The sequence below is a fragment of the Dipodomys spectabilis genome, unplaced genomic scaffold (assembly GCF_019054845.1).
Source record: "Dipodomys spectabilis isolate Male_0828 unplaced genomic scaffold, ASM1905484v1 ptg000017l, whole genome shotgun sequence".
NCBI classification, from domain to species: domain Eukaryota; kingdom Metazoa; phylum Chordata; class Mammalia; order Rodentia; family Heteromyidae; genus Dipodomys; species Dipodomys spectabilis.
In genome coordinates, this window is record NW_024870694.1 from 19,352,658 (window position 1) to 19,366,766 (window position 14,109).

Here is a 14,109-nt window from a genome sequence, read left to right on the forward strand (position 1 = left end):
TATTGGAGATAAGAGTCTCACGGAGGGGCTGGGAAGGTGGCTCAGTGGTAGAGCGCTTGCCTTGCATGCCTGAGGCCCTGGGTTCGATTCCTCAGCACCACATAAAGAAAAAAGCCGGAAGTGGCACTGTGGCTCAAGTGGTAGAGCGTTGGCCCTGAGCTGAAGAGCTGAGGGACAGTACCCTGGCCCAGAGTTCAGGCCCCACGACCGGACTCCAAAAAAGAAAAAAAGAGTCTCATGGACTTTCCTGCCTGGGCTGGCTTTGAACTGTGATCCTCAGATCTCAGCCTCCTGAGTAGCGAGGATTACGGGTGTGAGCCACCAGTGCCCAGCTAAAAGGTAACTTTCTTCTTGTGCAAATACACGAATTTGAAGTTGACACTTTGTGTATGGGTGTGGATGTGCACACATGCCAATCCTGGGCTTGAACTCAAGGTTTGAGTGCTGTCCCTGAGCTTTTTTTGCTCAAGACTAGCACTCTTTAACACTTGAGTCACAGCTCCACTTTAGCTTTTGGTGGTTAATTGGAGATAAGGGTCTCACAGACTCCCATCAAAGTCAGACTTTGAACCAGGATCCTCAGATCAGCCTCCTGAGTGGCTAGGAGCACAGGTATGAGCCACCAGCACCCAGTTGAAGTTCCCACTTTTGTCAGTCATACATAAAGGACTTTTTTCCTCAAAAAGAATTGTTCATTTTTTTGAGAAATGGAATATAATAATCTGTTTTACTGATTTATTTTTAAGACATTGCTACATTTGCATTGTTTTCTGTGCATGTATGTGTCTAGCTATGTGCATATATTTGTATGTAGATAAATAAATAAATACTTTTTAAATTAGCCATTTGAAAGCAAGTTACATTTGCTCACATACTTCAGTACAAAGCTCAAAAAAAGAACACTGCTCCCCATACCTATAAGTTAACTTTCACTTGGTAATATTTATAATCTTCCAGTTGTCCCCTTCATGTATAGCTGATATTGATAGTTTTTTAAATCTAAGATGAAGTTAGGGTTCATACATTCATAATGTGTGTGATTTGTACTTTGCTCATTATGAATTTGTCATTCTTACACGAGGATCTTGCTAGTGTTCTCTATCATTCCAATCTTAGTGGATGTGCTGAAGTTTGTGCCTCATTTATCTTTAATCCACAGCAGTCTCCTTATCACCTCTCCCATAGCATTGACTTTTAAAAAGTTGGAGTTTTTTTGGGCCTGAACTTTGGGCCTGGGCGCTGTCCCTCAGCTCTTCAGCTCAAGATGAGCGCTCTACCACTTGAGCCACAGTGCCACTTCCGGTTTTCTGGGGGTTTATTGGAGATAAGAGTCTCACAGACTTTCCTGCCTGGGCTGGTTTTGAACCATGGTCCTCAGATCTCAGCCTCCTTAGTAGCTAGGATTACAGGCATGAGCCACCAGCACCCGGCAAACGTTTTCTTTTAAGTTGTTGACTTTTTTTAGGCTACATCTAGAGTGAATATATAGAATTATAGATGTCTAAACATGTTCATTCTTTCGCCTCTCACATCTGTGTTACTTCGTTGGCCTTAGAAGAGTTAGGGTCAGATGTTTATAGTTACATCATATAAATAGTTTGTGTTTGAAGAAAGGGCTTTTCAGGGACTCATTAAAGTTTTTTTGGCACAGATTGTCCAGTAGTTGATTTTTTTCTGTTTTAAATGTGAGAACTTATTGCTTACTGCGATTTAGCTGTGCTAAATATTAAAATGGCGCATTCTCCTGTACCTTCACCTATCCTTGCTTTTAAAACTTGTGCCCCCTAAAATAAAATAAAATTTAAAAAAAAATAAAACTTGTGCCCCCTAGATAAAATGGATAACACTGACAATTTTTATCTTTGGAAACTTGCCAGGTAGCATCCATGTTAACCATTCAGTTGACTTTTAAGTATGCTTCTTACTGGATTTGGAAATCTTAAGTGAGGATCTCTTTTTCTGAATACTGTTTTTTTTTGTTGGTTTGTTTGTTTTTGTTTTTTGTTTTGTGCTGATCTTGGGGTCTGAACTCAGTGCCTGGGTGCTGTCCTTGAGCTTATGGCTAGCACTCTACACTTATACCATAGCTCCATGTCTGTCATTTTGGTGGTAAATTGGAAATAAGAGTCTCATAGATTTTCCTACATATGCTGGATTCCAACCACAAATCCTTATATCTCAGCCTCCTGACAAGCTAGGACTATAGGTGTAAGCCACTGTTGTCTGCCTTGATACTCTTTTAGGTGCCAGGAGGTCAACTACCTACTTAATCTCCTTGTGAACTGCCTGTCTCAAGGGTGAGATGTTATTACTCATTTTTGCTACTATAGCAATGAAAAGGAATAAAAATAATAATCATCATGTAGTTTATGCTTGAAATGAGTCTAATCTACTCAGTCTTAAAATGGGAAATATTTCTGACTCTTCCTGGTAATACAATAGGAAGAAAAAGAATTTAAAGCCTTAATTTTTCTCCTCACTAATTACCTCTGAGTTTTGTTTCAGTTTGTCAAAAAAAGTCCAGAGTAAAGAAAAGACAAGAGTGAGTTAGAAAGTAAGACTTGGGGCCATTTTTGGCTTTTCAAACCACAGATCCCAGGAAACATTCCCTCTGGTGACTTCAAAAGCCTCAGGATTTTATGAGTGGGACACTCAGACAGACAAGTGAAGGGTAAATCAAAGAAGAATGGTACAGTGGCTTCAATTCTGTACTGGCAGTGTCATTTCTATATTCACGTGTTCCTTATTTGATTGTCTTTCCTCTGCCTGCATTTGTATTTGTGTGTGTGTGTGTGTGTGTGTGTGAGCTTTTTTATTAAAGGCTAGCCACAGCGCCGCCTCTGGTTAACTGGAGATAAGAGTCCCATTGACTTTGCTGCCCTGGCTAGCTTCAAACTGCCATCCTCCTGCCTGCCTTCTTATTCCTTCTACTTACCACAACCAGAAAATGTGTGGCCAGATGTCTCAGGCATTGCCAACCGATTCCCCCTTGTGTCTTCTAGAGGGAACTGTGGTAGAAGGGTAATGGTCCAAGTGAGGAATGACGACACACAGCTAGCTGGTGACCAATAGAGTAGTAAGCTTAAGAGTAAGCCTTTGCTGTAGGATAATGGCTTGAGTTCTGAGGAATATCTGGCTATTATTGCTAGCAAACAGTCCATATCACAGTTGTGCTGAAGTGTTATGGAGCCGCTGTAGTAAAGGCAGCCCACCTGAGATGATAGTCTCATGGCCTGCCATGCAGAAGCAGGTGTCAGTGTTCTGCTTAACTTCTGTCATGAGACAACTTTCCATGTAAAGTAAGAGTTGTGGTTGTTGAGTGTGACCAAATATGGCCCTCTGTCAAAGTCAGGCCTGCACAGCTGATTTGGGAAAGATGAGTCTGTCCCAGATGAAAGTCATGAAACTGAAGAAGGGAGGAGGAAAACCCCCAAACAAGCTATAAACAGTGACAACTGGTGGAAGGCAGACAAAGCCCGTGTGGATCAGGAGAGGTAAGCCTGCCTCTTCTTCAGACCTCAGTACAGCCGGCTGGCAATTCCTTTAACACTCCACAGTACAGAAATATTTTATGTAACTTACCACAAAGTCTGTGGCAGATTGAAACTTGGATGATTTTGAAACACTCTACTTTGTAGAAAGGAGAATGAGACTTTGAGGGGATCGCTAGAATAGGAAGCAAGGATGGCAAAGACGTGTGAAGGCTTCTGATTCAGAGGTTTGTTGCCAGCAGGGGTGAAAGTGGATCCTGGACATTCTTTGTTGTTGTTGTTGTTGATTGTGGGGCTTGAAATCAGAGCCTGGGCAGTGTCTCTGAGCTTCTGTGCTCAAGGCTAGCCCTCTACCACTTTGAGTCACAGCTCCATTTCCATTTTTTTGGGTGATTAATTGGAGATAGGAGTCTCATAGACCTTCCTTCCTGCGCTGGCTTCTAACCACAATTCTCAGTTCTCAGCCTCCTGAGTAGCTAGGATTATAGGCATGAGCCATCACTGCTTGGCTGATCCTGGACATTCTGATGTCCTAGACATAATGGACGGGGTGGGGTCTATGTTCTTGAACTTAGGTATCTAAAGCATGACTGGCCGGGAAGTATAAACATATTCTTATGAGCAAATGTATATAAATGTGAAAGCTTGAATTAAGTATGCTAAGGCCATAGTCAACTTCTAAATTGTTTCCAAGAGGAAACATTAAAAACCAAGGGCTGGGAAGGTAGCCCAGTGGTAGAGTGCTTGCCTTGCATACATAAGGCCCTGAGTTCTATTCCTCAGTACCACGTAAGTAGAAAAAGCTGGAAGTGGTGCTGTGGCTCAGGTGGTAGAGTGCTAGTCTTGAGCTGAAGAACTGAGGGACAGTGCCCAAGCCCAAAGTTCAGGCCTCACGACTGAAAAAAACAACAACAAAACCCAATCCCTCAGACGGGCACTGTGGCTCATGCCTATAATCCTAGCTACTCAGGAGGCTGAGATCTGAGGATCACAGTTTGAAGCCAGCTCAGGCAAGAAAGACTGTGAAACTCTTATCTCCAGTTAACCGGCAAAAAGCCAGAAGTAGAGTTGTGGCTCAAGTGGTAGAATACTGGTCTTGAGTGGTACCAGGTACCAGACCCCTGAGCTCGAGCCCTAGAACCAGGATGAAACAAAACAAAAACAAGCAACAATAACAAAACACCCAAAATCAACTCACTAATTATGCATATATTGTCATGCATTGATGATGTACTGTATGTTTTGCTTACACTCATACCCAACATCTTAGACTGATTGGCTCATAGAAGGTACTCAGAGGAGGAAAGGAAATGAGAGAAAGGGAGGGAAGCAAGAAATTTAAAAATGTATTACAATGAAGATGGTCTTATACCCATTAGGAATTACTGTCAAGGATCCATAGATTTTGTGGGCTCATCTTCTATAGCTTGAGCTTGAACTCAAAATTTTCTAAATTGTAGATGTGTATCAGCTTAGTCAATACTTTCTCAGTCTTTCTTTTCATTTCTATTAAGAGTCTGTGATTTTTTTTTTTTTCATTTTTAATTGATTATCTTTTGTGGTCCTGCGTCTTTGTCTTTTTTTTGTCTTTGTCATCTTTTAGTAAGTCTTCTGTGCCAAGGTAAATACTCTATTTTTGAAAGCACAAGTTGTAATTGTGTACCCTCATAGCACTATCTACAAGGTGCTGTGGCATTTTCTTTTATTTCTCAAATGAAAACAAGGAAAATTCCTTGGGTTTGAGTTTCTGCCTAAATATAATACAACATAGTCGGACCATCTATGTGTCCTCTAGACCATGGCTCTACTGTTCACATATATCTGTTAAACTTCTAGTTTTATTCCTGACATTCTCTCTTTTCTTTCTTTTTTTTTTGGGGGGGGGGGGTGTGTGTGTCAGTTGTGGGTCTTGAACTCTGGGCCTGGGTGCTGTCTGTCCCTGATCTCTTCAGCTCAAGGTGAGCACTCTACCATGTGAGCCACAGCACCACTTCTGGTTTTCTGGTGATTAGTTGGAGATGAGAGTCTGATGGACTTTTCTTGCATGAGCTGGCTTTGAACCACGATCCTCAGATCTTAGCCTTCTGAGTAGCTAGGATTATAGGGGTGAGCCACTGACACCCAGCTCTCTGTTTTCTTATTCCCTTTAATTGAAGGATTCCGTGATTGTAGCAGGGGTTGGGGGTATCTATGTGTGACTAAATTGTGGTTAGCCTTATATAGGACCATGTGCTTCCTACTTGGAGGTACTGATAATATAATTTCATCATTCCCTCATTTGGCTTTCTTTCTTTCTTGCTTGCTTGCTTTTTTGTGTAAGACCAGGACTTTGAACTTGCTCTCAGACACTTGCTTTCACTCATTGGCTGGCACTCTACCACCTGAGTTATACCTCTATCATGTTTCTTGAATTCCTTCTTTGAGTAAGAACACAAGATTCCATGTATAAGACAGTTTTGTGGTAAAAGATACTACCTAACTTAAAGCCAAAATGGTGTGGCACACACTAAGCATTCTATTTAGATTTGCAGAAATCTAGATTAAGAGTGAGCTAGCAGTTTAGATTCTCTTCTGACAATTATAGAAGTTTTATTTCTGGACAATTTTGGTTTATACTCTAGTGTTAGTCTTGTCAGAACTGTATATTGTATATTACTAAAACCCAAAATGAGGAAATTGAATAGTACTATAATTATTTACTTTTCCGAACTCCAGTAAAGCAGTGGTTGCAATTTTTTTTTTTTGGTGCCAGTACTAGGGTTTGTTTAGGCTCTGGGTGCTGTCCCTGAGCCATTTTGCTCAAAGCTAGTGCTCTATTATTTGGAGCACAGTTCTACTTCCTGCTTTTTGGTGGCTAATTAGAGATTAGCATCTCATAGAGTTTCCTGCTTGGGAAACTGCTGCCTTTGAACCATGATCCTTAGATCTCAGCCCTGAGTCGCTAGATCATGTAACTTTTGTTTAAATTGAAATTTGATTACCTTTCCTCATAACTTCACCAAAATTTTTATAATTGAAGATAGGTAAGAGAAGCAGTGACCGAGTGGCCATACTGCCAGTTGCCAATGCACTAATTGTATCATCTTGTCCAACTTTCCCTTCTCATATTTACTAATAATATTCATGTATAAACGTAGCTATTTATCTGTATGAAAACATTTAATAACAATTGAGTGTTGGCTGCCATGTCACCATCAAAAAAATCACGAGACTCTAATATTAGACTTCTAAATAAAATCTGTTCTCAACTTCTATTGCATGTGTTCAAGAAAAGCAGTTGGCCTTATGTAAGAGTGATGGAAACTTGTCCTCTCCAGTCAGTCACTGCCATGACTTGACTTTATATCTTGTCATTGGTAATAGTTTCCATCTAATGTGTTGACAGCTGAGCCCAGAACTTGGGGGTATAGACTTAAAAGACTTGTTGGCTGGAAGGAAGGTCATTTAGTCTTCTCACATGGAAGGGGTGAGATGGCTAATTCTACTTGGTGTAATCACTGGAAATTAACCAAAATCCTAAAAGTATTTTAGGCATAAATATTGAGTCAAGCAAAATTGTAGTGGGTTATATTTTCTTTTCTTTCTTTTTGGTGATAATACTGGGACTTGGGCCTTTTTTGCTCAAGGCTGGTGCTCTACCACTTGAGCCATTGCTCTACTCCAGCTTTTATTTTTTTGGGGGGCGAGAGGAGTGGTTAATTGGAGATAAAAGTTAGGTCTGGCTTCAAACTGATCTTCAGATCTCAGCTTCCTGACTATGAGCCACTATATCTTGCCTTGTGATTATTTATATATATATATATATATATATATATATATATATCAGTATATATATCATGAGGCTTGAACTCAGGGTCCTGGGCTAGTACTCTACCACTTTGAACCACAGCTACACTTTGGTTTTCTGGTGGGTAATTGGGAATGAGTCTTATGGACTTTCTTCTGTCTGGGCTAGCTTTAAACTGTAATCCTCAGCTCTCAGCTTTCTGAGTAGTTAGGATTACACATAAGAGCCACTGGCTCCCAGTGGGATTATCTTTTTTTTTTTTTTTTTTTTGTTGGTCGTGGGGCTTGAACTCTGGGCCTGGGCACTGTTCCTCAGCTCTTCAGCTCAAGGCTAGCGCTCCACCACTTAAGCCACAGTACCACTTCTGGTTTTCTGGTGGTTTATTGGGGATAAGAGTCTTAAGGACTTTCCTTCCTCAGCTAGCTTTGAACTGTGATCCTCAGATCTCAGCCTCCTTAGCAGCTACAGGCGTGAACCACTGGCAGATTATCTTTTTACTAGTGTGATTATCTTTTTACTGAGACCTCAATGTAGTAGAAAGTGGCCAGCACAGAAGTTAAACTCTGTTTTTCCTTCCTGCCCTCCAAGGTAGTTAGACAGACAGTAGCCATTTTAACTCACGACTAGAAGACAGCCCTGATGGTACAACATTGTTATTAGGGCTTTTTCTACTTTGGGTAAAAGGCCCTCTCTGAAATTATTTAGCTTCTAAATAGGAATTTAAATTTGATTTTGTTGCAAGGTTGTGTCTTTTTAGTGTTTTGCCTTGCTTGCTTGACTTGTGACTTGACTTGAATTCTAAGAACAATTAGGTGGATGGAAGGTTTGAGAAAGGAGGCCTTGTGGGCTAAACTAACTGGCTTTCCCTCTTTTTCTTTCTTTTCTGATTTCAGTGGTGCTTCATGCCCCACCTCCAACCAAGATCAAGAGGGAGCTGCATAGCCCCTCCTCTGAGCTGTCGTCCTGTAGCCATGAGCAGGCTCTTGGTGCTAACTATGGAGAAAAGTGCCTCTACAACTATTGGTAAGTGGAGCCAGAGGAAGGCTGTCCAGAGTGGAAGTGGCCATCAAGTTGAATGTTCTAGGTATTACCCAATAGAATCCGCTAGGTGTACCCGAGTCCATTTGGAACTATGGGGCTATATACAAAAAGAAAAATGTGTTTGAGAGCCACAAACAATATAGATCTATCTAAACAATATAGATCTATAGGGATCTAAATTAGCCTGGAATACTGGGTTATTTGATCTGTGAGCTGTGGATTTGAGACGGGCCGAGAATACTTATTCATGTCTATCATATGTTAATGTGAACTTTAAGCACCAAGGAAGTAATCTTCAAATCAGAATAGACCAAAAAAAAGGTCCCATTCTTGTGCCCTTTACCTAGGAATATCTAAGCTCCGGGAATGAAGCTTTAATTTTAAACCATTCTTTGCTCTAGAAGGTAAACATAGATCTGCCTGAGAGGGGGAGGCTGAGGTTTGTTAATTCAAGTGATGTTATACCAGAAGTTTACCTTTCACCAGGATTCTTACTCATTCCCCAAAGCCCTGGAATATGTAGGAGATGGGACCTGAAAATGCCCGGATGTATATTCTCCCCTCACCCTCTACCTCTCTACACATGCACAGAGAATTCTTTGAGAAGGAGGGAAAAAAGGAAACCGGAAGCAGAGGCTAAAATTATCTTTGAGAAAAATCACTAGATGTGTTAAACAAGTCCCTGTGACGCAGTGTGTTTGTCACTTTTCTGAGGTACAAATATTCCCTCAGGGCTTCTAGCAATTTAACTATGTTAATGCTGTTATTTCCTGGCAACCAGGGGCTGAAAACTGGACCTGGTAACCATGCTAATGGCTTCATTGCAGCCTAATGGTCCCTTCTTTCTTTCTGTTTGCAGTGCCTATGATAGGAAGCCTCCCTCTGGGTTCAAGCCATTAACCCCTCCTACCACTCCTTTGTCACCCACCCATCAGAATTCCCTATTTCCCCCACCTCAAGCCACTCTGCCCCCTTCAACTCATGCCCCTGGAGCTGGCTCAGTACCAGGTGTGGGCCCTGCCCCCACCCCTCACTCACTTCCAGAACCTGGACCACAGCCGCAGACATTTGCCGTCCCTAGACCACCACATCAGCCCCTGCAGATGCCAAAGATGATGCCTGAAAACCAGTATCCATCAGAACAGAGGTGGGTGCTGGGCTGCTCTGGACTTCCTCAACTCCTGTCCTCATTGGGAGAGGGAAAGCAGTTTGATCGGATACCTATAGAAGTTCTCATGCTATTGAGGCACCTTGTGGTGGTAAGATTAATAATAAGATGAGTAGAACCTACTTGTATTCCACGCTGTCCGTGGGGTGCGCCGTAAGATTGGTAGACATCACCAAACCTTATGAAGCAGGGAAGGGAGAGATACTTGGTGCTACTAACCCCCTTTCCGAGCTACAGGAAAGGTGACTTGCACAGAACACACAAGTCTATGGACCCTCACTGAGGGCAAGTTTCCTGGCTCCTCATTGGAGACTACCCATAAGACTTGAACTTTGGTTTATACCTCTCATAACTAATTTGTTACTATTTTACCTAACTATTAGAGAAGATAGCTGAGTTACAGGGGACATAATTCATCTATTTTTAACATAGTTCATCACTGAGAGATTAGCTCAGGGTTTTAACATCTGCTTTGAAGATAGAAATTGCCTAGTTATACTCCACATATGTTGTGCTCTTAATTAGGGAATTGAGGCTTTAAGGGTACTTTTTTTTTTTTTTTTAATCACCAAGTAAAGGTATCTAGGTATCCCCCGTTCTTCTAAGTCCGTTATTGAGGTGTAGATTTTTGGATACTATGGCCTTTATGTGGGATGTCCTGGGAGCCTGCCCTATTTCAAGTTTCTGGGATGGTGAGGTCATGGATTGTCAGTGATGTAACCAAGGGACCATTTCAGTTCATGGCTGTCTCACTGCATTGTGTGTGGGGAGGGGTGGAGCAAGAGAGAAGGAGAAGGAAGACTGGGAGTGGCTTTCTTCAGGTTTGGTTCAACCTGAATGACCATCAGTGTTTACTTGAAGGTCACTGTGGCTTATTTCTAGATGAAATGCAGAAATAATAAAGCACCTTTGGTTGGTTCTGATTTCCCCTGTCCTCTTGCTTTGACAGCTACCCTGTAGAGCTGTGTATTATGGTTAGTTGTTCGTTAATTTGCCACATTGCACGGGGTCTAAGGAGTGAGCATTGGGTAGGGGGGGATGGCGCCTTTGTTGGGACTGGAACTCAACTGAAAAGACAGCAGCCAGTTGTTAACTTTATGTCACAAGCTTGTTCTTTGACAGATAATTGGGAAATTTGGATTTTTTGTTGTTGTTGTTGGTCATGGGGTTTGAACTCTGGGCCTGGGTGCTGTCCCTGAGCTCTTCAGCTCAAGGCAAGTGATCTACCACTTAAGCCACAGTGCCACTTCCTTTTTTTTTTTTTTTTTTTGGTTAATTGGAGATAAGAGTCTCACAGACATTCCTGCCCAGGCTAGCTTTGAACCTTGAGCTTCAGATTTCAGCTTCCTGTTAGCTAGGATTACATTCATGAGCTACCAGCTCCCGACTTTTATATAGTAAGCACAGATTTGTTTTAAGTTGGCAACTAATTTAAAGTTTAATTTATAGACTAAATAAAATAACTCTGTGGGCAAAAATCACCCTATAGACCTGCCAGCTTATGAATTCTGGCTGAGACACCATTTTTATTTCAGTACGTTTTTGTCTTTTTTTTTTTTTCCTGTAAACAGTAGCATCTTGCTGATTTTCTATAAGGTTATCAGTTGAGGAAGAGGGGTGAGGTAGTAGCATTTGAAATACTTAGCACATTTGTATTTTTATACCATAAAGAAAAATTGTTCTGTGTTAAATCTGTTTTAGTATTATGTCCCTCTCAATTCACTCTTTTTTTTTTTTTTTTTTATAACACATCCAAAGGGCTAGTGTAACATTTTATGAATGGTTGGCTGAACTGGGGAAATACCTTAATTCCACTGAAATTTTTTTTCCTTTTGCAGCTCTGGCTGACAATAGAGTCATCTACCTCCAGGCTGCTCAATCTCCTCAAGAAAGGAAGAGGCTTGGGTCTCTGAGATTTGTGGCCATCAGCCTTCAGGGGTCTAAAGGGAGAAGGGCCAGAGTAGAATGTGGATATAGCTTATTTCAGGGCTATTCTTTTGAAGTCTGCCTGTCATCTTGAACTTACTCCCTCCTACACGTCTTCGCCTGTGGGAATGGAACGGTTTCACACATACTGGGATGATGTGGAGAGTCTTGAGATAGAAATGGAGTCCAAGGGGAAGTATTCTGTAGGCTTCTGAATCAATAAAGTAGAAGTAATACAGAGTACCAGAGTATTAGAGTACTGTGTCAAAGATCAGAGTACACAGGAGGCCCTGGCTGTGGGAAAGGCAGAATCAAAATGCTCAACCCGCTACTGAGTTGGGGATCTGAATATATAAATAACTGTCACATGTGGAGAAAAATCATGGTCAATCTCTGCTCTACCATCACCCTTATTCTTCTGTACCTTTTTTGTTAAACAGAAACATTCTTCAGTTCTCTAAATTTTTCTTCCTTTCTTTGCCTTTTTTGGGGGTGTCAGTATGGGGCTTGAATTCAGGGCCTAGGAGCTGTCCCTGAAATTTTGTGCTTAAGGCTAGCACTCTGCTACTTTGAGCCACAGCACTTCTGGTTTTCTGGTGGTTAATTGGAGATAAGAACTTCCCTGCCTGTGCTGGCTTCAAAGTGTAATCCTCAGATCTCAGCCTCTGAAGTAGCAAAGATTACAGGTGTGAGCCACCAGCACCTGGTCCCTTCCCCCTCTCTTTCTCTCTCTCTCTCTCTCTCTCTCTCTCTCTCTCTCTCTTTTTGTAGCAGTACTAGGGTTTAAACTCAGAACCTGGGCACACTGTCTCTTAGCTTTTTCTTTTTTTTTGGGGGGGGGGGGGGAGTCCGGTCGTGGGAGCCTGAACTCTGGGCCTGGACGCTGTCCCTCAGCTCTTCAGCTCAAGGCTAGCGCTCTACCACTTGAGCCACAGCACCACTTCTGGCTTTTTTCTTTTTGCTTATGTGGTGCTGGTGCTGAGGAATTGAACCCAGGGCCTCCTGCATGCAAGGCAAACGCTCTACCACTGAGCCACCTTCCCAGCCCCTCTCTTAGCTTTTTCCATTCAGAGATGGTGTTCTACCACTTGAGGCACAGATCTGCTTCTAGGTTTTTTGCTGATTAATTGGACATAAATGTATCATAGATTTTCCTGCCTAGGCTGATTTCCAACCCCAATCAGACCACAGCCTCCTGAGTAGCTAGAATTACAGGTGTGAACCACTAGTAGCACCTTAAGGAACATAATGTCTTTCTCCCTCTCTCATCTCCCTCACCTTCTTTTATCTCCCTCTGCCTCTCGCTTTCCCTTCCCTTCCCTTCCTCTTGGCCATACTGGAGTTTGAACTCTGGACCTCTTGCTTGTTAAATAGGCACCTTTGAGCCATGTCCCATCCCTTTTTTCTGCCTTATTTTTTTTGGACAGGGTACCCATAACTCACCTTCCTGCCTCCACTGGCCTTGAACTATGATTTTCCTCTCCTTTCCCTCCAGAGTTGCTGGGATTATATCCTTGAGGCACAGTACCTGGTCTCTTATCCATCTCTCAAAACTGCAAAATTTATTTTATTGTTATTATTAAGGAGTTGAGCAGAGGGGTTACAGTTCCATAGAGTCTTTTTTTTTTGGTCCAGTCGTGGAGCCTGAACTCTGGGTCTGGGTGCTGTCCCTCAGCTCTTCAGCTCAAGGCTAGCACTCTACTACTTGAGCCACAACGCCACTTCCGGCTTTTTTTCTTTTTCTTTATGTGGTGCTGGGGAATCAAACCAAGGGCCTCAGGCATGCAAGGCAAGTGCTCTACCACTGAGCCACCTTCCCAGCTCTAGTCTGGTTTTTTTTGAGGATAAAAATTGATTAGATAAAAACTGATTTAGGCACCCCTTTCCTTAGATTACATTTTATCTCTGTATCTTATTTGACCTCAATGTATTTTGTTGATAGTGATGGTATTTTGCAAGGATTATACTTTAAACAACTAAAATAGAATCTTGTCAAAGTATATTCTTAATGTTTCATATAATTCTAGTATATAATTCTTCACAACTCAGGTTATTTTTAGAAGATAAACACTGTGCTTGAAAGCTGTGATTTATATTGGTGATTTCCTCCCTGAAAGGAAGGGAAAACCATGCAATTTGGCATGTTCAGACATGTTCCATTTATCCCCAGAGACCAGCTGCTCCTCAGAGTAGTGTGCTTTTCCTTCAGCCACCCAATTTCATGGGACTGTGGGAGGTGGTCACACGTGCTGGGTAGAGCAGAAGCTATTTCTATTCAGGCCCATAGTGTGGTCACACGTATTTTCATATATTATTACATCTCAAGTTGAAGAAAGTCCCACAATTCAACTGAAGGGTCTCCAGTGGAAAAATAGGTTATCTAAGAATTTTGAGATATACTGTTCTCATGCGCTTGACATTTTTTTTTTTTTAAAAAAAGCAAAACTTAATAAGACAAAATTAAAGAAAACATTCCTGTAGTAGAAAAGACTATTCAAGAAACTGAGATCTGAAGGATTGAGATTCCAACTCACAAAATTTCAATAGACTGCCTCCATCTCCAATTAATCAGTAAAAAGCAGGGCTGGAGGGTTGGTTAAGTGGTTGAATGCCAGTAAAGCAAGCTTTAGGTTCAGTACCACTGAAGCTACTTAGGAGGCTGAATAAAATCCAGCCCAGGCAGGAAAACCTGTGAG

The 14,109-nt window shown here is 41.8% G+C and overlaps 1 protein-coding gene across 3 annotated transcripts in view; it reads left to right on the forward strand.

The window, feature by feature from the left end:
* The window catches only part of Etv5 (ETS variant transcription factor 5), a 72,601-nt gene that overhangs the window by 24,192 nt on the left and 34,300 nt on the right, over nucleotides 1-14,109 (forward strand). For all 3 annotated transcript variants that reach the window (XM_042668929.1, XM_042668921.1, XM_042668938.1), the window contains exons 6-7: nucleotides 8,172-8,301; nucleotides 9,179-9,466. In XM_042668929.1, coding sequence (XP_042524863.1) covers nucleotides 8,172-8,301; nucleotides 9,179-9,466 — 418 coding nt within the window. The remainder of the gene's footprint in view (nucleotides 1-8,171; nucleotides 8,302-9,178; nucleotides 9,467-14,109) is intronic.